Here is a 26,524-nt window from a genome sequence, read left to right on the forward strand (position 1 = left end):
CCTCTCCCTTCCTCTCTGAAATCAATCAATAAATAAAAATAAGTAAAAAGGCAGACCTTTCCTTCCCCAGCTAGACTAACAGCCCCAGGACAGGACCTGCCTATACCCCGGTTCCCGGCTGGAGCGCGAAGCCAGGCGGTGAGGACACACCCGGCGGGGGGGGGGGGGGGGGGGTTAAACGAGCGAATGACAACAGGAGACCCGCTGCCCCGCGGCCCCTCACCGGGCTGTGAGCTGCACTCCGTTAGGGTGAGCCCCCGTTACCCAAACCCAGGTGCCCGCTCACCTTCTCCAGATGCAGGTTTATCCAGCGGGTGAAGGTCCTCTTCTGGACATCCTCCCGCTCCACTGAGAACAAAGGAACGCGTCAGCCGGCACAGAAACACGCACCGAGCCCGCCTGCTCCTCCCCAGGGGGTCGTGGGCGATGGCAGACAGCCCGGAGGGTCCTCTGGACGAGCCCAAGGGGGCTGGCAAGGGGTTGGGTGGCACCTCGCATCCACCATCCCCAGCACGTCCCGTCGATTAAGCACCCACAGAATGAGACGCACAGAACCAAACGTTCTACATGACCTCGCGTGAGCATTTGGGCATTTGACGCTGCAGCTTCCGAAGTGCTGGCGTGGCTCGGTGGTTGAGCGTCAGCCTATGAACCAGGAGGTCACAGTTTGATTCCCGGTCAGGGCACAGGCCCGGGTTGTGGCTCGATCTCCAGTAGGGGGCGTGCAGGAGGCAGCTGATCCGTGATTCTCTCTCATCATGGATGTTTCTCTCTCTCCCTTCCTCTCTGAAATCAATAAAAATACATTTTTTTAAAAAAAGAAGCGCTGGTGGTTAAGATACAAATTACCTACAGGTGACGGCACTGCCCACCCGCCGGGCCAGAGCGCTGGGGCTGAAGAGCAGGGGCCCAGGAGAGACGGGGCAGGCGGAGGCCCGCGGTGAGGGACTGGGATGCGGGCTGTGGGGTGTGCCGGCGTGGGGTGGAGAGAACTGACAGTCCTGGGCTTGGACTCTCACTCGGCCCTGTCCCCTCCCAGCGTGGTGTTCTCGGCCAGCCACCCGTCCCACGTCGGGCCCGCTCACTCCCGGGCTGCCCGAGACCCGCAGTCCTGCAGGCCAACTCAACACCGCACCCGGGACAACGGCTGTTCCTTTCCTGTCCTGTATTTTCTGTGGCCGTTCTCTCTCGAGCCAAGAAACATGTGACCTCCTCCCGGAGGAGGGACCTGCAGGAGCCTGCGCGGAGCCACACAGGCCGGAGGACGGGACCCAGGCGGTGCCTCCTCCGACAGCACCCCGCACAGGCTTCTCGGGAAAGAGCTCCCCTTTCCAGGGGTCCCCGCCACCAACTTTGTTCCCGTTCATCTTGACACCTGACAGCGCTGCCTGCGAGGGGAGACTTACTCTACAGATGAACAAAACGGGGCCCAGACAGGCACCGGGACTGACCAGGGCACCTGCTGGAGAGGCAGGACGGGGCCTCACCCTCAGGTCTGTCTGCCCCCCACGGGCACTCGGAAAAGGGTAGGGGGGGGGGTCTGGGTTCAAATCCCAGGTCTTTCAATTACGGCAGAAACATGGGCAATAATAACGACGGGGATTGAAAAGTATTTACCAAGCGCTCGCTCTGTGGCCGGTACCCATCCAGGCCCTTCACCCCCGTTCACTGTTCTAACGTGAACTGCTCCCAGTTTGCAGATGAAGAAACGGGAGGGTCAGATCACGAATAAGCAGCAGCGGTGGGACTTGGAGCGGAGGCTGCGGTCCTCCCACTCCCCCCGGCTCTGTGGCGGCCCTGGCCCGGCGCCCCTGGGCCCGAAGGCTGTTTCTCGACATGGCAGTCTGGGTCCTAGGGCTGGGCCCGCCAGCAGCCCCGCCAGCTCAAGCCTCTCAGGAAGCTGACTCTCTAGTCACCGAGTTCTGGGTTTCAACAAGCCGCGGACACATCACACGTACTTAAGACCATTTCACGTTTCTTTAGAAAACATTTCATAAGCAAATGAGAGGCCATTTATCTCCTGCGGGAGAAAGGCTACAGTTTTCTCTAATGACTGCGGTTCTTTTTCTCCTCCCGGCCTCATTACTGGGTAGATAGTGGTGCCCATAAATCAAATTTTAATATCGTGCCCTTCAATCTTTTTAATTGAAGGGCCAGCAGACAGTAATTATGCTTTATGAGACTGACTTTTCTCTCGTTTTCCTCCTTTTCTAGAAGGGAAGGTCGCTGGCGAGAAGGCCTAAGGATTAAATGTCTAATTCAGGTAACGGGTGCATAGGAAGAGGAGGGAGAAAGGAAGTTGAGAGAAATGAGGTAGGAAGGGGGGCATTTGCTGAGGGCATGAGCTTCAGAGTCTCGGAGCTTTCCAGAAGGTTGGAGACACCCTCCCCAAATCCCACTGGAGACCTCAGTGCCTCTGCAGCTTTTTCCACAGGTGGGCGTCCCATAGCTTAGGGACCATCTCTCTGTCGATGGGCACTTAGCTACTTCCCGTCTTCACCGTTACGAGCACCCTTGTGTAAGCGCCCGGCGTGCGGTTCTTTGTGCACAAGCCTATGCCTATATGTCTCATGCTGGACAACTAACAGGGAAACTGCTGGGTCTTAGTGGTAGGCACATTTAAAATTTTAATAGCTACTTCCAAACTGCCCTCCCAAAAGGCTGCCCCAGTTTATACTTTCGCCCCCAACTGTCTTTAAACAAGTTTATGGGGATTGTAAAGTATTTACACACACGTTCTAGCACTCAGGCTGGTTTCTCCATATGGCGGCAGAGAGAGCAGAGAATGAAACAGAAGTGCATTCAGTGGGAGCCCGAGAGAACCTGGGTGAGGCTGCTGGTTTAACTGTGCAGAAAGGCGTAAAGGAGGAAGCGGGTGTCTGTTAGTCTATATATGCCTCATCCATCCACCCAGCCATCTTTCCTCCCATCCATCCAACCATCCACCCATCCATCCATCCATCCATCCATCCATCCATCCATCCATCTTTCCACCCAATCATGTATCCATCCATCCATCCATCCATCCATCCATCCATCCATCCATCCACCCACCCATTCTCCCAGCTGATACTTATTCAATAATTATTACATGCCAGGAACTATGCCAGACCTTACGGGCAAAATCAGATAAAGAATTAAGTATTCACAGAATCAGCACTCCAAGAATTCACAGCCAAGCAGGAGAGAAAACATGGACAGCACGGAGCACACCTGGAAGGAGAAATGAATTAGAAGTTTCCAGGTGAGGGCATGGTTTCAGACCCCAGGAGGTACTCCTCCAGGAACGAGAGGATCCCACGGTACAAGTGGGACACGTAGGGGCTCCTGAGGACAAGGACATGTTTCTCACTCTGCCCTGACCCAGAGCCAAGCTCCGGGAGGCTTTCCTTCCATTCCAGCCATGGCCAGTGGGCAAATCTGACCCACAGGAGTGCAAGGTGGTGACTGAAGTTATGAGGGAACCGTAAGACTAAACCACAGCCTGGCCGGTGTAGCTCAGCGGTTGAGCATTGACCCAGGAACCAGAAGGCCACCAGTTCAATTCCCGGCCAGGGCACATGCCTGGGTTACGGGCTCCATCCCCTGTGGGGGGTGGGGGGGTGCAGTAGGCATGTCTATCAATGATGTTTCTTTTCATCGATGTTTCTCTCTATCCCTCTCTCTCTAAAAAATCAATAAAAACATTAAAAAAAAAAGACTAAACCACAAATAACAGACGAGTCCCAAACTGAAATTGGGTGCGGAGACCATATTTTTTGGACCTGAAACTGGGACACATCACTCAATACACGGCAGAGAGAGTGTGTGAATTTAGAACACCCACGTGAGAGCCATCCACGTGGGCGACCTTGGCAAGTTCGTTGCTTTCAAAAACCTTTGCCTCAGTCTTCCCTCTACAGAGGGAAGGTGACTGAGCCCGCTCACACAGACTTCGATTGGATCACTCCACTCTCCCGGGCCCCGGGCCCCAGCCTCGGGCGAGGGTGTCTGGTGTCCCACACAAAGGTCCCCCGCTCTTTCACGGCTTTCTCCACCTCCAAGGCCCCACCCCCACCCGCAGGCCTTTGCTACCTCTGGCCTGCCAAGACTCCATAAACTTTATATAGTTTCCATAAACCCAACGGCCCCTTTTTTCCACCGCCCCGATCACGTTGTAAAGGTGTAGGGAACCAGTGCCCGGGGAGGGGCTGGCCTGCTCACACAGCGCTTGTGGGGCCCTCTGGGTTTCCTGGGCAACGAGAGAAGTAACAGTGCTGTAAAACGGCCATCCCCGGCTCTGCCTGGCTGGCCAGGGTGCCCAGTGCCGGCCAGGGTGGGCGAGGAGCTCACCAGGCCCAGGACTCCGCGGGCAGAGGTGGGAAGGGAGGCCCAGCCTTCAGGCTCACCCACAAGCACTATCCCCAGGCGTGAGCGGGGTCCCTGCTTTGCCAAACGCAGACAGTGAGGAAATGAGAAGGCGGGCCTTCCTGCAAGCTGTTGGTGGCAGGCTCAGGAGGCGGGAGCCACCGAGGGAGGGGCACAGCTCTGAGCGCCAACACTTTCATTTACACAGAAGGCGTGGCCTTCTTTCCCTCTGCCCACAGTCCCCTCACACCCACATCCTATGTCATATATGTTTCCTCCGTAAGATTTCTGCTCTTCCTGCCCATGAGGAAGGCTTGGTGGCTGTATCCTATATAATAAAAGGGTAATATGCAAATTGACCTAACAGTGGAACGACCGGTAGCTATGACGCCACTGACCACCAGGGGGCAGACGCTCAACGCAGGAGCTGCCCCCTGGTGGTCAGTGCACTTCCACAGGGGGAGCGCCGGTGAGCCAGAAGCCGGGCTCACGGCTGGTGAGCGCAGCGGCAGGGGTGGGAGCCTCTCCCGCCTCCGACTCCAAGGCAGCGCTAAGGATGTCCGACTGCCCGCTCCCCCAGGGGAGCAGGCCTAAGCCGTCAGTCGGACATCCCCCAAGGGCTCCCGGACTGTGAAAGGGCACAGGGTGGGCTGAGGGACCCCCCCACCCCCCCGCAGAGTGCATGAATCTTGTGCACTGGGCCTCTAGTCTGTTTATAAAAACTGTATACTGATTACAAACAATTAAAACCATTAGGAAAGCATATAGAAATATATCTAAAATATCTTGAACTCTCATCATACCCAGAGATCACCACTATTGGCGTTTTATTGCCTATCCTTCCAGACTGCGCACCATTTCAATGTGATCCGTGAACGGCGTTCCTCGAAGCAGCCCACAGATCACAGCACCGACGGCTGACAGGCTAATGCCCCCCCGCAAGCCCCCCATGACCTACTGACTCACGCCCTCTTCGGTGAGGCATTTTAAGCAGCTTGGGGGTGACGACGGTGCCCCGTTTGAGAAGCCGGGTATTAGCTGGGAAGAGACACGTGCCACAGCTCCGTGGTCCCCCTGGGGCAGAGCAGAGGAGGCAGGGGCACCCCCCCTGGCCCAGGAGCAGCAGCAGGCAGCACAGGGCCCACCACAGACCCCGGGACGGGGAGGAACGCGGCCCCCGGCCGGCCACGGTTACGTGCGGCCTCGCTTAGGCAGGAGCATCACTGCCTTTCCTCCTGTGGCCAGAGCGCCCCAGGCAGTGGCCGCCGTCCCTGACCGCACACCGCCGGGAGGTCTGCGAGGACTCGTTCCCACAGGGAGCCGTCTCCTGTGACATCGTCCAGGTGGGTCCGCGGGGGGCATCTGCTTCCGGCTGCAGAACGCTGCCAGGGCAGGAGGAGGGAGAACTGTGGCCCCACCACTCTGTGCTCACTCCTCTAAGCCAGAGACCAGGAGGCGGGGGGTATCCACCCTCAGTGCCCACGGCCCCGACCGACACCAGGACGGAGGCTCTGGGCAAGCTACAGGAAGCCACTCCCCTCCCCCAGGGAAGCTGGGGTGCAGGGGGAGACCTGTGATTTAGGGAGCCCGCCCCGTGAGGCAGCTGGGAAGGCCTGAAAGCAGCAGCGGGGGGCTGACTGCGCCCAAGCACCGAAGTAGTCACCCTGCCGTCGACTGACACCCCGGAGCTGGTCTAGACGGACCCATTTCACAGAGCAGGAGGCTGAGGCACAGAGCTTAAGTAACTTGGCCTCTCACTGGAAGACCGGGATTTGAACCCGGGCACCAGGGTGACGCTGCCCCATGTGCCTCCCACGTTGGCAGGGTCCGCCGGGTGCCCTCAGCAGGCTGCGGGCCTCCGTGCCCCACGTAGGAACACTCTGTGCAGGTCAGCCTGGGGAGTTCAACCAGGGGGGACTCTGCCCCCAGGGGGCATTGCAGGGGCCGGAGACACTTTGGATGATCACAACCGAGGGGCATTCTACTGGCATCTAGGGGTAGAGGCCCAGGATGCTGCTCCACACCCTCCAGTGCCCAGGACGGCGGAATCATTATAGGGACTCGGCAGTTTTGAGGGTCAAATGCAACCCAGCTGCCTCACCACACCACACGCAGGCGGGTGGCAGAGTCCACCAGCCAGGCTGCCCCCAGCCCATCCATGGGCACCACGGCCCACGGACAGTGCCCAGGGCAGCCAGCCGGGCGGCCCCGGCCTGTGCCCTCCAGCCGTGGGGCCCCGGGACGCCCGGGGTCCAGGGCGGCTGGGAGAAGAGGCCACCCGTCTGGACGCGGCCAGGCCCAGGGCCAGGCCCTGCCCGGTGGCTTCGCTCCTTTCCCATCTTTCAACACCTCCCCGAAACACAACCTCATTACACGGCCCCATGCTGGCTCACTTGAGAAATAAAACTCAGAAACAAATTAAATGGCAATTGCTTTTCAAACAGGAGAGGGGCCAGGCTGCAGGCATCCCGGGCCGGCGTCCTTTGGTTCCGACTCCTGGGGACCCCCCCACCACCCACCCCCCCCCCCGGCTCTGGCGGCGTGAAAGCCGGGCTCCATGTGGTCTGCACCAGCAGTGAGCTTTGCATTTAATTTCCTTTGTTTTTCCTCCTCGAATGTTTGCTCTGACCCAAGTCGCTTTTATCGAGACTTTGGTAATAAAACGTAAAACCCGCCTTGGGACCGCAGACGGGGCAGCAGGCAACGCCTCCGCACAAGTGTGCCGAGTCCTGGGGCCGAGCGGGCCCGGGCGGCCGAGCAGGCAGCGCCCCCCCGCTGCGGCTCCGCACCTCCGCTCCTTTGTCCCGGGTACGGGCCGGGGATGCGCGGACCCTGGGCCTTGGGACCAAGAGAGAGCAGCCTGCCGGGGCCCGCACAGACCGGCGGCCCCCCAATCCTCGCCCCCACGGAGGCAAATAAAACTGCCAAACGCATTCTAACTGGGGACTTAAACCCAGTTCTCTCACGGTCCCGGAGGCCACCAATTAGAAGGCTCTGCCCCGCCTCTCAGCTGCTCCAAAACACGGAACCCAGGGCTCCGGAGGGCCAGTCCCAATTACACACCAAATTAAGTTTTAAGCTCTCTAGACGTATGTAGGGCTGGTGCCTGGACCCAAAATAAAAAACCTGCTCTCGTTTTTTTCCTGAGAGCGACTCGAACCTCAGCGCTAAACCTCAGCCCACCTTGATTTACGACAGACGACGCCAGCCAGCCATAAAAACCCAGCTTAGGGGAAGGGGCCTTAACATCCACCCAGATGGGGAGACCGGGCACCCCCAGCCCCGGCAGACGGCCCTGAGGTGAGCAGCTGGAGTGGAGACGGGGCTTCGTGGCGTTGTCCGGGGCGCCCGCACCCACGCAGGCAGCACAGTGAGGACCTGAACCCCAGGTAACACTCAGCCCAGGCTCCCCAAGAGGGGAGAGGAGAGAGGGAAGGGAGGGAGGGAGAGAGGAAAACGCCCTCTTCACACACCAGGAAGTCTCACCTCATGAGCCCCTGACGTCCCGATGCCTGGGGCACCGACAGAACTTTCTGTCTGGGACCGCACATTTTGGTGATTTTTTTTATACCAGCGTTTTCTTGAAAATATTCTGGTCTCTCAACATAAACGTGAGGACCTTCTAAAGCAGCGTTTTCCAAGCCACATGCGGCGAGTACGAGTGCAAAAGCCCTCTCCAAAGAGGAGCCGCGGTGTCTGGAAAGACTGCCTGTTCCCCGCCGTGGACGTTTGTGACCAGGAGAGCTAAGGCTCTGACAAGTCCTGTGATAAGACACTGGTCTCACTGGTCTAAATAAGCTCCTTGGCATTTGACCCAGTAATCCCACTCCTGGGAATATATCCGAAGAAACTAGAAACACCAATCAGAAAGGACATATGCACCCCTATGTTCATAGCAGCACAATTCACTATAGCCAAGATTTGGAAACAGCCTAGGTGCCCGTCAGCAGATGAGTGGATCAGAAAACTGTGGTACATCTACACAATGGAATACTATGCTGCCATAAAAAAGAAGGAATTCTCATCATTTGCAGCAACCTGGGTGGAATTGGAGAACATTATGTTAAGTGAAATAAGCCAGTCAATGAAAGAAAAATACCACATGATCTCACTCATTTGTGGAAAATAAAGAACATTAAAAACTTGAACAAAAAGATAGATACAGAGGCAGTAAAGCATCAAACAGTCTGTCAAATTACAGGGGGAAGGTTAGGGAGAGGTGGGGGAGATAGATCAATCAAAGGACTTGTATGCATGCATATAAGCATAACCAATGGACGCAAAACTCTGGGGGGTGAGGGCATGTATGGGAGTGGGGTGGGGGGGCAATGGTAAGATATGTACACATATAATACCTCAATAAAAAAAATTGGGAAAAAAAATAAGCTTCTTGGAAGCCAGACCCCTTTCCTGGGTCCAAACAATCACACTTCCCTGCAAGAACCCCGCTCTGGGAATGGGGAGTGACGCTCACTAGACGGGTCTGCACAGCCACTGAGTTAGGCAGCCACGCTTCCCGTGACAGAGACTACCGCACAGTCCCCAAACCTACCGCACGGTCCCCAAACCTACCGCACGGTCCCCAAACCTACCGCACAGTCCCCAAACCTACCGCACGGTCCCCACACCCGCTTCCTCCTCCTCAGGGCACTCAGCCAAACTGCACTTCCCAGCCTCCCGTGAGGTGGCCGGGCCGATGCAAGGCGGACAGGCGGGCGCAGGGCATGCCACGTTCAGACTGGGCCAGCGATCCCCCGTGCTCGGCGCCACCCCACAGAGGCAGCGCGAAGGACGGAGAAGACAGAGCCACGAGAGGAAGGCGGCCAGACCCCCGGGACCCCCGTGGACAAGGATCGCCCATAGAGATGCCCCACGAGGAATGCCAGGGCTGGGCCGCTGGGTGAGTGAGAAATACATCTTCGCCGTCATTTGGGGTTGTTGCTATAGCAGTTGCCCTCCGTGGCTCATAATGCCCGCCTGAGTGAGAACCAGGCGCCCCTGCGAGGAAGGAAGGGAGGAAGGCAACACTTCTGAAGCCCCGGCCAGGCAGGGAGGCTCACGTGACGTCCGCCGTTAATCCTCGCGGCAACCTCGACAGGCAGGAATGACGAGAAATGTCTCAGAGAGGAAGGCACGGGCCCCAGCACTCGGCGGAAAAACTCGGCCAAGAATCCAGCATAGTCACTGCGGGCCGAGCCCCTCTCCCCGGCACCACGACGGGAAGGCTGAGCCCCTGCAAAGCAAACCTTCCTGAAGAATCTGCCAGGCGCAGGATGGCTCCCCGGCAGAGTGGAGGCTGACTGGGCCGTCCCTGAGCACAGAGCTTAACGAGCCTGATGAGGAGCATCAGCCCATGCCCGGCCCCGGGGCTCAGCGGGTGAGCGCCGACCTGCGAACCAGGAGGTCACGGTTTGATTCCCATTCAGGGCACGTGCCTGGGTCGTGGGCTCGGTCCCCAGTGTAGGGCGTACAGGAGGCGGCCGATCAAGGTTTCTCTCTCATCATTGATGTTTCTCTCTCTCTTTCCCTCTCCCTTCGTCTCTGAAATCAATAAAAATATATTTCTAAAAACCCAAAACAGAAGCATTAGCCCCGCCTCTTGGGTTCAGCTATTTTTTTAAAGGACATTAAAAACACTCACTTCATACAAATGACCTTGATTTGCATTTTCAAGGACATCTGTCTTAAAAACACCCACCCTCGCCCTTTGAATACCAACGTTTTTATGTACACGCAAAGGCCAATACATCTGTCTTAAAAACACCCACCCTCGCCCTTTGAATACCAACATTTTTATGTACACGCAAAGGCCAATCAGCTGTGCGAACCAACGGGCCCAGCTGGCCCGGGAGGTTCAGTGATCAAACTGGGACGGTCCCATGCAAACCAGGATGAGTCGGTCACTCTAGCTAACAGACCCGGGGTGTGCTCCGGAGAGCAGGCCCGCGAGGGACGGCAGCAGGGAGCGCGGAGGCCCTGGGGAGCTCCTGGGAGAGAAGACATGAAGGCCACGTGGTTAATATCTGCAAGGCGGTTAATGTCTGCAAGGCGGTTAATGTCTGCAAGGCAGTTAATATCTGCAAGGTGGTTAATATCTGCAAGGTGGTTAATATTTGCAAGGGATAAAGCAAACTGTGAAATTCCCATTTACAACGTCTACCTGCCAACAAAAAGTGACACCAGCGTTTCAATCCCTCTCCTGAGCGGGGGAGGCACGACTGGAAACTGTGATGGGGAAAGGCAAGAGGTGTCACATTCTCCCGGAGCTCGACGTCCCCAACATTTCACGTTAATTAACAGGAGGGAACAGGGGTGCCGGCGCCGGGGCCCAGGGACCGAGCTGTGCCAAGACAGCACATAGAGCGCTGCACGCACCCCTGGGGCCTTGGTGAGACACGCTGGTTTGAAAACACGAAAGTTATTACTTACGTAAATCACCCAAATGTACACACGCATGCATGCTCGTGCGTGCGCGCGCACGCGCGCGCGCGCGCACACACACACACACACACACACACACACTCGCCTCACCACAATGGCCTCACCTCCAGCCCTCTTCAGGGAATGAGTCCTTAGGGTCCCTGGAGAGATTCATCATGACAAGGTCTCCCTTATGCCAGAGCACAGTGGTTCAGCCTCGAGGGCAGCACTCTGACCTTGAGGTCAAGGTCAGACCATTGTCCCTGGAGGGGGAACTCTTAGAATGGCAAATTCCAGTTCTGTAATCTTAAAAAACCCACCGAGACTAGACCTGCGATTCTCAGTGGCTGCACATGACCGTCACCTGGGGAAACGTTAACGCATCGGCCTGGGTCCACTCCAGACTAAGGGAGTCTGGACCCAGGGCGGGCCAGGCCTCTGCATTATGTTAGGGCTCCCAGTGGTTCTGACACTGAGCTGGCACGGGGAACCACTGCTCTGGGCCAGGAGTTGGCCACATTTTCCTGCCAAGGGTCAAGGGTCAGGCAGTAGATGTTTTAGACTCTGTGGGCCACACGGCCTCCGACCACTGGTCACCTCTGCAGCATGGTCGGAAGCAGAGAGACAATACGTGAATGGGCATGGCTGTGTTCCAATAAAACTTTATTTAGAAGAGCAGGCGGTGGGCCGCAGTTGGATCTAAGCAGCCTTTCTAGAGCTTACTGGTGGCTGTACCCGGCTCAGCCCAACTGTGAATATTCGGGTTCAGGCTCCAGGAGTGGGTTTGTTTGCATGACGTTCACTGTCACGAGAAAACTGAAGAGCAGAGACGGATGGAGGGGGCAGCAGGGGTGTGTGGGAAACAGACACAGCAGAAACATGAGGGATTCGTCCTGCAAGTCCGAGAAATCCACTTGGGTTTTCTCCTCCCACCACCAAAACCAGTGAGAAAAGTCAAAGTTGGCAACCAGACGTTTCAGTAATTCCTGCCTTTGCTTTCCTTCCTCAGCAACTGAAACTTCCCCATCGAGTTAGTCACATCACCCACGCCCGACCCTCCGCGTCCCCAACTGAACACCCCCTTTGTCTGGAGAATCCGAGGGGTACATGGGCAGGAAAAATGACTCCAAACAATCACACTTGATATTTTTCCTTCTTTTGTAAAATTTAAGTTGAAACAGGTTTAAAAAAAAAAAAATCAAACAGGCTACTTGGGAGGTAAAATTCCCCAGTAGATCAAATTTTGTTCAAGGACAGTCATCGCCCCCAATTTCTTAGCCACAGAGGAACCCAGAATTATTCTGCCCGTCAGAACACGTGGCAATCAGTTTTCTGACTGGAGAGGTCATTGCACAGCGAGGGCAGCTCCCATCCAACACGGCCATCGAGGCAGTCATCCAGCGTCTGCTTGAATGCCTCCCGGGATGAGGAGCTCAGTACCTACCCCAAACCAGGCTCCCATGATCTCAAAGCTTGTCTTGTAGAAAAGGGGAAAGTTCAAAGGGTACAAACTAGCACCAACAGTTAGGCGGTAGGGACGACAGGTTTCGGCCCTGCCACACCCTGTTCTTTGGGTTCAGTGGGACCCCTGTACTTTTCCTAAAGTAAGTGCAATTCTGTAGCTTCCCTGTTTCTGTCCGTTACAATTAAAAGCATCCTCACCAATTTCTTCAACAAGCAAACTGCAAAGGAAAACAGAAATGAAGAGAAACCTGTATTTTAGGAAAGGCTCAGGGACACCTACCGATTGCAATGCCTGGTCCTTATTTAGTCCTGATTCAAACAAACTGTTTTTAAAAAAAGGAACTGGCCCTAACCGGTTTGGCTCAGTGGATAGAGTGTCGGCCTGCGGACTGAAGGGTCCCAGGTTCGATTCCGGTCAAGGGCATGTACCGTGGTTGCGGGCACATCCCCAGTAGGGGGTGTGCAGGAGGCGGCTGATCGAAGATTCCCTCTCATTGATGTTTCTAACTCTCTATCCCTCTCCCTTCCTCTCTATAAAAAAGATCAATAAAAAAGTATTAAAAAATTAAAAATAAATAAAAAAAAGAAATTGTATTTAGAACATTTGAAAACGTAGCTAAATAAATTCTTAGGCAAATATAAAATGTCACAATTAGGGCAAGAAGAAATACGAAATTTAAATACATCATTACATGTTAAAAAACAACAGGAGTGCTTCCTGGTAATGGTCCTGTTCCCATTTTACAGATGCACCGACCAAGGCAGGAACCAGTCAGGTCGCCCACCGGGTAGGTGGCAGAGCCAGGTTTCACGCCCAGGCCGGGCCCCAAAGCCCTCACCCTACCCGTGACCTCCCCCGTGACCGGGACACCATCCACCACAGCGACTCAGACTGCCAGTGAACCAGGTCAGAAATCCTTAGCGGAACTATTCTTACTCCTTCCAATGCAGGTCACTGCCGGTGCGACCCTGCCTGCCACTGCGTGGGCACCTCTTCACTTCCTGCAGTCGGTCCTCCCCCTCCAAGCGACAACTTCTGCAAGGGAAGGACCCCATCTTCAAGTCTAAAGCCCCACCGGGCTTCCCATGGGAGCGGGCCTGAGGGCGGGGAGCACCAGGGTGAAGCCTACTGTTTTTATTATCAGCTGGTCTGTACATTGCATTTAAAATTTTTAAATCACATTTTTATTGATTTCAGAGAGGGAGAGGAAGAGAGAGATGAAAACATCTACACTAATAAAAGAGAAATATGCAAATTGGCCATCACTTCACGATGCCCACCAGCCAATCAGGAATGGGTATGCAAATTAACCTGACAAAGATGGCGGCGGCCCCACCCCGCAGCCGCTCCGGGCCTCTGGGCAGCACACATGCATGTGCGGAGCAGCCGGACGGGGTGGGACACCTGTTATGAGAGGGAGAGGTGGGGGGGGGGGGTGGAGGGGGCTACAGGAGTGGCACTCTGGCTGGAGCAAAGATGGAAGGCGGCGGCCAGAGCAAAGGCCTGGGTCCTGGGTGCTGGAGGAAAACTGGTGCCGGCAGCTAGGGGAAGGAAGGCCTATTGCACGACTCTTCATGCAACAGGCCTCTAGTCAATAAGAGAGAATCATTCATCAGCTGCCTCCTGCACTCCCCACACTGGGATCGAGCCCACAACCCAGGCATGTGCCCTGACTGGGAATCAAACCGTGACCTCCTGGTTCATAAGTCGATGCTCAACCACTAAGCCACACCGGGCGGGCTATTTTATTTTTTTTAAACTATGTGCATATAGTTCATAGAAATTTTAAGTTTTACTTTAAAAAATGACTATGTATTCAACCCTGTACATGGTGCAATATTTCTAAACTATTATCCTCAACAACATTGGGAGAAATATAAAACGTAACGAATTTTCTGTTTATGTCATTAATAGCTACCTCTAACAGAAAAAAATGAAACATACAGTGGAAAGAAAGAATCACATGGATTAAATTATCCTAAGGCAGCTTATTTCCTTCCGTTTTTCCTTTTACACTTTTTTTAAACTTTTGCTTGCTTGCTTTAACATGACTCTGGCCATAGTGTATATGCAATGTGGTGTTCTGTGGGGTGGGCTCTACTAGTCACCTGCCCCTATATTTCCTCACTTTCCTGAATGGCAGTAGCTTGTTGTTATTATTATACTAGTGGCCTGCTGCACAAATTCGTGCACATTGAAAGGAAATTAATTAGAAGAAATATTTTAATATCACTATTCGCCCTTTCTCTATAATGTAAGTGTCAACCAAATTCACGATCAACAGCAACAGATCGAAACACACGTGTGCAATTGGCACCAGCAAGAGCTTTACTAGTATATACTAGCACTAGTATATGAATAAACCTGCTTAATTAGACCTGCTTTCTGATTTAGCTAAACTTTTTCCAGCCCAGTGAAGCACCCCAACTTCTCTTTCAGGTAATTGTCAGCAACACAGCAGTAAATATCAACATGAAGCAGATTATTATTGTAAATCACGCAGGGAGAATAAAGGGTAAAATATTTAACTGTAGCAGTGTCTGACTATATTCTGCGCAGTGAGAAAACCTGAAGTCATTTTCAAGGTCCACCATTTCTTACTTCTTTTCAGTCGGGTCAAGTTTCTAAGCTTTCTAAATCTCCGTTTTCCGCCGAAACTGGTTTGGCTCAGTGGATAGAGCGTCGGCCTGTGGACTGAAGGGTCCTGGGTTCGATTCTGGTCACGGGCATGTACCTTGGTTGCATGTACCCAGTAGGGGGTGTGCAGGAGGCAGCTGATTGATGTTTCTCTCTCATCGATGTTTCTAACTCTCTCCCTTCCTCTCTGTAAAAAATCAATAAAATATATTTAAAAAAATAAATAAATACATAAATCTCCATTTTCCGGCTAATGAAAAGAAAATAGGATTCCATTGAGTCTCCTTTCTACCAACTCCAGGACTTCTGTGAGGATCAAATGAGATGAGGCATGTGAAAATGCTTCACAGACATTTGGTTAAAGTGTAAAATGTTTGTACCTGGCTATAAAGCAAGTCATGATCCTGGGCTGAAGAAACTCCAAGGAGGCTAGTCGCTAGGGAGAGGAAACCGGGCGTTGCTACATGACATCATTTACCCAGCACCAAAGGCCACCATTTCCGGGCTGGGCTGGGCTAGGGGCCGCATTTTGCGCCAGGGGGTCTCGGCAGCGTTGGCTGCGATTTGGTGGGGTGTTGCTCCAGGGTGGTGGCGGGGCCTGTGTTCCACTTGGGGGAAGCCGAGTGTTGCTTTGTGGGCGCCAGGTCCGCGGTGCCGTTTCTCTGTAAATGGCCAGTGTGTGTCACCGCACCTCCAGCATTGAGCGTCTGCCCCCTGGTGGTCAGTGTGCGTTATAGTGGCCGGTCAGATGGTTGGACACTTAGCATATCAGCCTTTTATCTATATTATAAAAGGCCAGTGGCCGTAACGCCGTAACGTCCCAACGACTGGTCACCAGGAGGTGCATGGAGCACCTCTCGGTCCCTCCCCCCGGCCCGCAAGCCACTCGTGGCGGCAGGGCGGGGCTCGCAGCTCGCACGGCATAGTGGCTCACGGCGGTGAGCTACTCTCGCACGGCGGGTCTGGGTCTCATGCAATTTTGCGCACTGGGCTTCTAGTAGATAGATAGATAGATAGATAGATAGATAGATAGATAGATCTTATTTATCTTGCTCCTTCTCCCTCATTGTGTTGGGGGAGGAGGGCAAAGAGCTTGTCTTGTAGTTTACAGGCGCAAGGAACCTGACCCACTCAGACTCGATGGGGCACCAGCATAGCCCCTCATGGTCCTGGATGCTGAGCCCCGGCTGTGACGACAGTGACACTGTGACTCTCCCCGGGGGAAGGAGGCAAATGAGCTCTGATGTGAAAAGAAGGGAGGAGGGATGCTGGGTAGCTAATGGGGGCGACTATGGCAGACTCTGCTAGTTGTCTCCCCAATAGACACCCTTCCCTTCTTCCCAACTAACAGAATGCTGATGTTGAGTCAGCAATCTGCCTAGTTTAAAAATGATCCTTCTGCCCTAGCCAGTGTGGCTCAGTTGGTTGGGCGCTGTCCCATGCACGAGGTTGCCGGTTCTATTCCTGGTCAGGGCACATGCCCACGATTTTGGGTTCAATCCCTAGTGGGGGGCATGCAGGAGGCAACCCATCCATGTTTCTCTCTCACATAGATGTTTCTCTCTCCCCCTCTCCTTTCCTCTCTAAGAACCAATACAAAGTCTTAAAAATTATCATTCCAGCTCTAGCCAGTTTGGCTCAGTGGATAGAGTGCTGGCCTGCAGACCAAAGGGTCCCAGGTTCGATTCTGATCAAGGGCACATGCCTCCGATTGCAGGCTCCTCCCCTGGTCTGGGCACATGCCGGAGGTAACCAATCGATGTATTTCTCTGACATCGATATTTCTCTGTCTTTCCCTCTCTCTCTTTCACACTCTCTCTAAAAATCAATGGAAAAATGCCCTCAGGTGAGGATTAAAAAAATAAATAAAATAAATAAAAAATACTTTTAAAAAATGATAATTCCCCAGATTCCCCTGCAAGTAGGCATAGTCATAGGCCATCCACGGTGGCCTCTGTCTCCTTCATGCTCCCCCAGCAGCGAGGTTCCGCTCCAAACCTCCACTCCGTGACAAAGCTCAGCCAATGAAGGGGAAGGGAAAGTTAGGGGGCGGGCTCTCAGGAGTGCTCTGGAGGAGGGAGTGGAGAGTGCGGGTGTGCGCCCTTTTCCTTTAGCCCTGGCTTCCTGGAATGGGGCTGTGAAGCTGGAAAACCCAACAGCCGATGCTAGGAATGGCCGCGCGGTGGACAGATGTGGCCAGTACCTCGATGGCGCTGCGGGGCCTCCTAGCTGGCCCCAGGCTGTGGTCCCAGGTTTCGTCGTCTGAGAGGAATAAGCCCTCTGGGAGGAAGTCCCTGTGAGTGGGATTGTTCCGTGCAGCTGAACACAGTCCTAGCTGATACAGCCCCATCTTCTTGCTGTTGCACGCCCATCCCTTGTGTTTGTGAGCAGAACGTGCTCTGAGCCACACAGGCGAGTCCCATCGCTTCTGCCTCCTGTACATACTCCAGAAATAAGCACTTGGATGCATAACGCTGTGGGGCCTGACGCCTCTACAGCGCTTTATGAGCTGCACAGCTCTTTCGCCTCCATTCCCTCACGAAACCGGAGAAGACGGTCAAGATAAGATGGCTCAGCAGCCAAGTTATGGGCAACGCATCATCCACGGTGGCCTCTGTCTCCTTCATGCTCCCCCAGCAGCGAGGTTCCGCTCCAAAACCAACCGACGTCAGGAAACAGCGGCTGCGGAGTCCCAGCGAGAAGTGAGAAGCAGTGACAGCGTGTGAAGAGCTTGGCTTGTGTCATCCAGGCTCCCCGCCCTGCAGATGAGTCCTAGGGAAGGTCACCGGGGCGGCCAGGAGGCCTGTCTCCAGCCGCAGGGTGCAAAGAACCCGTGGACGCAGGAGGTCAAGGCGCACGCAGGGGCTCGGGAATGCTGCAGATCGCTCGGGGCCTCTGGACAAAACCCTCGGAGATAATGAGACCAGTCTGTGTATGTGTCAGGGGGCGGGCTGGTGGAGTGGGAGTGGGGGGTGGGGAAGGACCTGCACCAGAAAAAGACCTGCACCAGAAAAGGGGGCTTGCCTGGCCAGCGTGGCTCAGTAGTTGAGCGTTGACCTATGAACTAGATAGAAGGTCACAGTTCGATTCCCGGTTGGGGCACATGCCCAGGTTGGGGGCTCGATCCCCACCCAGGGTGGGGCGTGCAGGAGGCAGCTGATCCATGATTCTCTCTCATCATTGATGTTTCTCTCTCCCTCTCCCCCTCCCTCCCTCTCTGAAATCAATAAAAATACAAAGAAAAAAAAGAAAAGAAAAGCAGGCTAGACCGTGAGATCTTGAAAAGGCATTAGGAGAGGGCTGTGCTTAGCGACAACGCAGGAAGTCTGCTCGGGGACCACCTGGAACCGGCACCCCGTACCCTCCTGGCTTCCTGAGCCGCTTTTTATTTCCCAGGCGTCCTCGCTCGGCGTCTGCACACAGTGGCCCCGTGCGGGGGGGAGGGGGGAGACTGGGGGGCCACAGATGATGCCCACCTTCTTAGCTCGTAGACAATGTTGGTCCAGCCGCCACCCACCACCCTGCATTCTGAAAAACGCGGGGGCCCCATGTCAGTTTTGCGATGGGGTCCAGTCCTTCTGGCTACACAGCGAACCCGGTATGCTCGCTGACCAACCCTAGAAAAACAGAGTGGCCTCCGCGCTCGCTTAGGCACATCCGCTCCTCGCTCGTCCCATTCCGAGCGTCGCCCAGTCTGTAACCGGAGCTCACTTACTAGAGAGCAGGGAGCACCCGCTGTCACAATCCCCCAGGCTGGCTGCGGCCCTGGACTCTGAAGACGAGGAACCTGTGTTTATTAAGTGCTGGGCACTGGTGAGGCGGCGTTAGTATCTCCATTTTACACGCGAGGAAGCGGAGGCTCAGGCAGGCGAGGGAATGCAGTGCTCCGGATCACACAGAAGAAAAAAAGAATTCCGCTCGGCCGGCGTGGCTCAGGGGTTGAGCGCTGACCTATGAGTCATGAGGTCACAGTTTGATTGCTGGTCAGGACACAGGCCCAGGTTGTGGGCTCGATCCCTAGCAGGGGGCCTGCAGGAGGCAGCTGATCCATGATTCTCTCTCATCATTGATGTTTCTCTCTCTTCCTTCATCTCTAAAACCAATAAAAATATATAAAAACAATAAAAAGAATTCCGAATGTCTCAGGTAGATTAGCTCTGATTCCTGCAGCGAGGGTGTCTCGGAGAGAGTTGGGGGGCCTTGGTGGGGGACACCCCTCCTCCCGCCGCTCCGTCGCTGTTCTGAGCAGCGGCTGGAAGCCTGCGGGCCTGTGTTTTGCTGGGACACGTCCCTTCGCTTCTGCTTCTCTCAGAGCTGCAGGCCGGCCCTGAACTGGCTGCGAGGGCCGGAGCCGGGCCTGGGCCTCCTCACGCAGAGGGTTCCTGCCTCGGCCCGCGGAGGAGGATTAGCCAGCAAAGCCCGACTTGATTGAAAGAGACTTCCCGCCGGGCTGCTTTATGGCCCGCACCTCTTCCTTCCAGCATCCGCCGCGTCGGCCCCCCACCGGGGGCCTGGGGGTGGTCGCTCTCTCCCGGGGCCGGAAATCACAAGGAGCACGGGGTGTGGAGCAGGCGTGGGACGGAGCAGCCACTTGTTAATTAAAAAGTCAGACGAGCCGAAACCGGTTTGGCTCAGTGGATCGAGCGTTGGCCCGCGGACTCAGGGTCCCAGGTTCGATTCCGGTCAAGGGCATGTACCTGGGTTGCGGGCACATCCCCAGTGGGGGGTGTGCAAGAGGCAGCTGGTTGATGTTTATCTCTCATCGATGTTTCTAACTCTCTATCCCTCTCTCTTCCTCTCTGTAAAAAATCAATAAAATATATTAAAAAAAAAAAAAAAAAGTCAGACGAACGCGGCCAGCCGCGAGGGGTCCAGGTGCGGGGCGCCATGGCCTGCAGCTCTGTGGTGGCAGAGTGCTTCCCTCACTGTCCCCACCTGCCAGGTGCCGGGGGGGGGGGGGGACAGGCCACAGCACCACAGGGCTGACCGGAGCCAAACAGAGCCACGTGGAACATGCAAACACACACGCATGTGTCATGTGTGTGGGCACCTCAAACACCTGCCAGCTCCCGTGGGTCACCGTATCGTGAAAAGCCACGCCATCCAACTCACTAGGGGCCGACCGTGTCCCCGCCACAGTCCTACGCTGAAGCCGGACCCCTGGCCCTCCGAAGGCGCTGCACTGGAAACGGGGTCCTTAAAGAGGAGAGGAGTGAGCTCGGGGCTGCTGCGAGCCCTGGGCAGGCTCACCGTGTCCTTAGGAGAGGAAATGTGGACGCGGAAGGACCCCAGACGGTGCGCACAGCGGAGACCCGGGAGGACACGGCGAGAAGGCGGCCGTCTGCGAGCGACAGAGGCCGAGGGGGCCCAGCCCCGCCAGCACTTCCATCCGGGACTTCCAGCCTCGGACCCTGAGCCACGTGTTCCCGCTGCCGAAGGGCCGGCCTGCGGGAGCCTGTTCCAGCGCCGGGACTGACAGACGTGCCCCAGCCCTGTTTCCCTCCTCCACGCCCCCCTCCCATGTGGGGGCATGCAGGGCGCAGGCCACGCCACAGCACACCCTGCACTCTCCAAGCACGTCACGTGTGAAGGCATGTCACGTGTGAAGGCTTGTCACCTGAATTCTTAACCCTGGGAGGCAGGTGCTCTCACCCCCGTTGTAAACACGCAGACGCGGCTGGCGGCACAGAGAGGTTAGTGAACTTGCCTGCAGTCACACAGCCCACCGCGATGTGCTGTGGTCCCATGGGGACCCGTGGGGAGCAGCCCCGTGCTTTCTCCCCGCGGTGGCCCCCACGGAGTCCCGCACTCAGCGCTCACGCCCCGCATAGGTGAGGACGGACTCAGGGCTCTCACCTCAACCCCGCGTCTGTGCACAAATCGCAGGCTCGGGGACGCTCCACGGGAGGAACTCGGCTCTCGGTGACAGTGGGTCTTGCTGAGGAAACTGGGATCCAACAGGTCATTCCAGGGCCCAGCCCGGCACACGCTTCCCTCAGGACACGATTCCTCCGCGAGGGGGCAGGCGCACATCCCATCTGCGGGGCCCGCGTGCTCCGGGGCCCGCACCCCTCTCCACGTCTCACATGGTCACTCAGGCCCTTAACTGACCAGAGAAGGAGGCGGCGCCCGGCTCCCGGCTCCTTCTTTATTCTCTCACCCATGGAACTGAGCCCCGCGCTGGACACCAAGTGGGTCTGGGCTGGTCGGGGGAGAAGCCGCCAAACACGGGGTCCCAGGCCGCACCTGCTGCACGCGGGCCCAGGAACCTGGGCGGAGGGGCAGGCGCTGTTGTGGCTCCCTCCACCCCAGGATGCTCCCTCCAAACGGGATGCTCCTTCCACTTGGGATGGTCCCTCCACCCGGGATGCTCCCTCCACCCAGCCATGCTCCCTCCACCCCGCGAGGCCCTGCGGCCAGCTGCCTGTAGACAAGGACCTGCTGTGACTGTGCTTAGTCGTGTCCCCTCTCTCCTCCACAAAGAACGGGCTTGCAGTCACCCTCTTGGACGCGAAGGAGCCAACGTAAAGGAAAGTGCTCTTCACGGCCCAGCGCCCGCCGCCGCCGTGCACAATACTGTCAGGGGGACCTCCATGTGCTCGTGTTAAAATACTTCGCCTGCACCTCATTAATCCACATTAATCTCCTTTAATTAACTTGCATTGCACGGGGGGGGGGGGGGGGGGGGCTGGGAGGGAGCGGGGCGCTAGCGTGTCGGAGGCCGGCTGTCGGCTAAGCGCTTCAGGAACACCATCTTGATTAATTCTCTCAAGGACGGCGCCAACTCCCCCTTCAGAGGCTGCCTCCGTGTGCCCTGCCCTGCCCTGCCCGGGGCGGTGAGGGGATGGAGCTCTCCGGCTTCACCGCGGCTCCCCAGGTCTAGGCCAGGACCCTGCCTGGCTCAGAACCCCGCCCACCGTCACGGCCAGGCTGGCTGGGAGGACGTGAGCCCCGCTGAGCCCTGAGCCTCTCCCTGGAGCTGTGGACCTGGAACGACAGAGACCACCGGGGAGTCTCTCTCCCGGGACTGAGGCTGTGGTGTGAACTTGAGGGCTGATGCGGCCACCTTTCCCACTCCGTGGAGAAAGTCCGTCTAGAGGATGAGAGAGAATCAGACAAAACGCAGAGGAGGGACGCAGTTGGTGATGCCAAATCCGGTCCCCTTTGTCTCCGGGGCTCAGCTGCGTCCCTGCTCTGCCAGGTGCTTGCTCCGTATCTCATCCGTGAACCCCTGGGCGGAGGTATCCCCTTTTGTGCCTGGGTGGCTCCAGTTAGATTTCTGTCAGTTGCCACCAGGAGTCCCAGCAGGCAGGTAATATCGCCACCTCACCCATGACGAAGTGAGCCTGGGGGCGTGAGCCCAAGGCCACACTGCTAGAAAGTTTCAGAACTAGAATTTGACCCCAAATCTCCTTTTCACCGTACCTTGGGGCATGTGCACTAGACAACCAGTCTCTGGGATTGACACTGTATCCCGGAGTTAAGGACATAAAGGTATGTGGGAGGCTGGGATCTTCCACTCTCCCCCACCCTTCCCTGGAAGGCCCTACCCCCCACCCCACAGAGCAGAGGGCCGGGAGACGCCCTCTGAGGTGGCTGCCCCCCTCTGGAGTCCAGCAGAATGGGGTTCCTCTCTTAGACCGTCACCGGCTGCATGGTCGGGGGTGGGGGTGCTTCTCTCAGGGGCTTCACTGTGTCCCCTCAAAATTCGTATGTTGGTATCCCAACTGCCAGTGCTCAGAACTGACCCTCTTTGGTAACAAGAATGAGGCCATTAGGGGGATGCTAACCCAGTGTGACTAGGTCCTCAAACACCCATAGAACCCGGCTGGCGTGGCTCAGAAGCTGAGCATCAACCTACGAACCAGGAGGTCACAGTTCAATTCCTCGTCAGGGCACATGCCCGGGTTGCGGGCTCGATCCCCAGTGTGGGCAATGATTCTCTCTCATCATTGATGTTTCTCTCTCTCCTTCTCCCTTCCTCTCTGAAATCAATAAAAATATTTTTTAAAAACAAACAAACAAGCAAATCCACACATAGAGACCGTGTGAAGACACAGGGAAAGACGGCATCTAAAGCCACGGCGGGAGGCCCGGCACAGACAGCTGCTCCCTCAGGGCCCACAAAGAGACCAACCCAGATGAACTTGACCTTGGACCTCTGGCCTCCAGAGCTGTGAGGAAACAGACTCCTGTTGTTGAAGACCAGTCGTGGTTCTTCGTCATGGCTGCCCCAGCAAACTAGCAGGCTCTGTGCATTCACTCCTCCCCCCTGTGAAATGACTGATGTGCACCTGGGACCCCGGAGGGCGTGATAAGAATGAGAGAGCACCCACACAAGGCCCAGTGCCATCGGCAGGCCTTCAGTGTAGCTGCTCTTCACCTACATAAAAAAACCCAGTGGTCGTAATGCCGTAACGACCAAGGACCAGTCACCAGGAGGCTGCGTGCGCGTGAGGCACACGCGGGTGGGCGGGGATGCATGATTTCGCGCGCCGGGCTTCTAGTCCTATACAATAAAAGCCTAATATGCTAAGTGTCCAGTCGTCCATTCAACCAATCAAAGCGTAATATGCTAATGATATGCTAAGGCTGCTCAACCGCTCACTATGATGTGCACTGACCAGGGGGCAAACGCTCCAACTGGTAGGTTAGCTTGCTGCTGGGGTCCGGCTGATTGGGACTGAGCGAGACGGGCCAGACACACCCTGGAACGCTCCCACGGTTCCTCCCCGGCTAGCCAACCTCCCACGTCCTTCTCTGGCCCCCGATCATGTACCGGTGGGGCCCCTTGGCCTGGCCTGTGCCCTCTTGCAATCCAGAACCCCTCGGGGGATGTCGGAGAGCTGGTTTCAGCTGATCCCACAGGCCAGGCGGAGAGACCCCACTGGTGCACGAATTCATGCACCGGGCCTCTAGTGTTCTAATAATTATGCTGACCCACGAGCTGCAGAAGTTTCTCCACCCTTTGCTGGTCCTTCAAGGAAGCCCCGGTTTCCTTGGCAACGCTGTTCTAAAAGGAGGTGACGCATTTGCACCTTTCCTCCCCCGACTGCCGAGAGAGGGATGGTGGGGAGCCACCTGGGTCCCTGAGTGAGGGGCTGGGAGGCTTTCAGGGGAGGGTCCAGCGCAAGCCGCCCGCGATGTGCCTCGGTGGTACGCAGATTACTTTAAGCTTCAGGTTCAAGAGAAAGTTCTGCCCTTCCCCCAGTCACTAGTCTAAAGATCTTTTTTTTTTTTTTTTAGGCTAGTCAAGTGAAGCAGTGGGGGTGGAGGAGGAACAAAGAAATCTGTAACTGGCTGTGATCATAAAGATTTTTAAAAATATATTTTTATTGATTTCAGGGAGGAAGAGAGAGGGAAAGACGGGAACATCGATAATGAGAGAATCACTGATCAGCTGCCTCCTGCACGCCCCACACTGGGGATCGAGCCCGCAACCTGGGCATGTGCCCTGACCAGGAATCGAACCCGGGACCCTTCAGTCCACAGGTCGACGCTCTATCCACTGAGCCACACCAGCTAGGGCTCTACCTAAAAGAATCTAATCCGAGGACTTGTCCATGCGAGATGGTCAGAGCTGGCTTCTTTCCCTCTCCTCATCCTGCAATGACCGTCCGCAGCCCCAGGGCACCTCGCCTCCTCCCTAGCTCTGGACGCCTTATCCACCTCACCCCTTTCTTCCTCGGACCCCTCATGCATGCGAGGTTCCCATGCACATGATGCGAATGCGGCTTTCTCTCGTCGTGCTGCCTCCTGTTGACCTGATTTCTTGGCCAAAAGGAAGCGGAGGAGGGAGGGGTTTTCTGGCCCCACGGGAGGGACTCACCGAGGGAAGAGGGGATGGGAGTGAGGGGGGTCAGCAGTGCCCCCAGAGGGCTGTGGAGGAAGCAGTGCCGTGAGCTCAGTGAGGCCCGGTGACGTTAATAAGAGCTGGCCGGGAGCCGCAGGCCACGGGGCCCGCAGCACAGAGGCACGAGCCAGAACACAAGGTGCCGGTAGGAAGTGTCTCCGAGGAAAGAGTGGGTGGGGGCTGGGCCGCAGCCGATAACAGCATCTCCTGTGTGTATGTGTGTGTGTGTGTGTGTGTGTGTGTGTGTGTGTGGTATATGTGTGTGTCTGTGGATGTGTGTGTGTGTGTGGTATATGGTGTGTGTATGTGTGTGTGTGTGGTACGTGTGTGTGTCTGTGGATGTGTGTGATGTATGGGGGGTGTATGTGTGTATGTGTGTGTGTCGTGTGTGTGTGGTATATGTGTGTGTCTGTGGATGTATGTGGTGCATGTGTGGTGTGTAGTATGTGGTATGTGGTGTGTGGAGAGTGTGTGTGTGTGTGTGTGTATTGGTGTGTGTGGTGCGTGTGGTGTATGGGTGTGTGTGTGTGTGGTGCATGTGCATGTGTGTGTGTAGTGTGTGGGGTGTGGGGTGTGGTGTGTGGGGTGTGTGTGTGTGTGGTGTGTGTGTGTAGTGTGTGGGGTGTGTGTGTGTGTAGTGTGTGTGTGTGTGTGTGTGTGTGTGTAGTGTGTGGGGTGTGGGGTGTGTGTGTGTGTGTGTAGTGTGTAGTGTGTGGGGTGTGGGGTGTGGGGTGGGGTGTGGGGTGTGGTGTGTGGGGTGTGTGTCTGTGTGCGCGCGCTCAGGGGTTGCTGCTGGGCCTGGAGCGGAAGCAATGGCAGGCCTGCTGTCAGGGCTGGGCGAGCAGAGGGAGCCGGGCAGACAGCGCCTCCTGTGGGCAGAGGGGGCGAGGTGATGGTACGCTGGCTGTGACACAGCAAACCTGAGAGCTCCATGCCGCTGGGCCCTGCCCGCCCACCGCTCACCCCCAGGCTCGACCTCAGGGCCAGGGCAGGAGGACACGCCTCGTGGACAAGCCTCACTGGGGCCTGGGACGCAGCCTCTGCCCGGCCTCCCGGGGTCTCGGGACACCGGGCGGGAGGGAGCGCCTCTCCCACAGCGCTGGGGGAGCCCAGGGAGGGCCGTCCGGTGGGTGGGAGCCTGTCTGCAGGCCTGGCCGCTGGGGCAGGACCGAGTTACCTCTGCGGGTCTGGCCCACCCCCCCTCCTGGGCGGGGCCTCAGAGGACCACAGGCTGCTCAGCCCCGTGAGCCCGCCCGCCGGCCACGCAGGGTGGAGAGCCCCCCCAATGTGTGCTAACTGTTGAGCTAATGAGGGACAGAAGCATCGTCCAACCACAAACCGTGAGTGCCCAACCCTCTGCAGAACCCAGGACTCCTCAACAGACCAACAGGTGGCCCTGGGCCTGCACCCCCATTGTCCCGCTCTCCTCCCTTCCGCGCCCCACTCCCCCAGGCCGCCTTGGCCTTTGTGCTGCCCCTCTCTGTGCCCCCCCAGCAGGCCCGCTCGCCCTGCCTCAGGCCTTGGCACTTGCTGCCCCACTGCCTGGGACACGGTCCCTGCACTTCCTCATCTACTGTCCAGTTCCCCGGGAGGCCTCCTGTCCACCCTTAGATGTGGGGGGCCTCCGCTCTGCTCCCCACTTTGCGGCACCCGAGGTTCTATGTATGATGACTTCCTCATCCTTCCAGCTTCACTGCCTCCCATGGTGCCTGGCCTCAGTGCGCACATCATTCCTTCACCCACCCAGTCTTCTGTTCACGTGTTCATCACAGGAACAAATCCAACACACAAATCACATGAGC

General features: G+C 56.4%; 1 protein-coding gene across 2 annotated transcripts in view; it reads right to left on the bottom strand.

Moving 5' to 3' along the window:
• The window catches only part of CLMN (calmin), a 93,015-nt gene that overhangs the window by 37,616 nt on the left and 28,875 nt on the right, over positions 1-26,524 (bottom strand). For both annotated transcript variants that reach the window (XM_079769508.1, XM_079769509.1), the window contains exon 2: positions 287-348. In XM_079769508.1, the coding sequence (XP_079625634.1) occupies positions 287-348 (62 nt within the window). The remainder of the gene's footprint in view (positions 1-286; positions 349-26,524) is intronic.

Source organism: Cnephaeus nilssonii, assembly GCF_951640355.1.
Source record: "Cnephaeus nilssonii genome assembly, chromosome: 4".
Lineage (NCBI taxonomy): Eukaryota > Metazoa > Chordata > Mammalia > Chiroptera > Vespertilionidae > Cnephaeus > Cnephaeus nilssonii.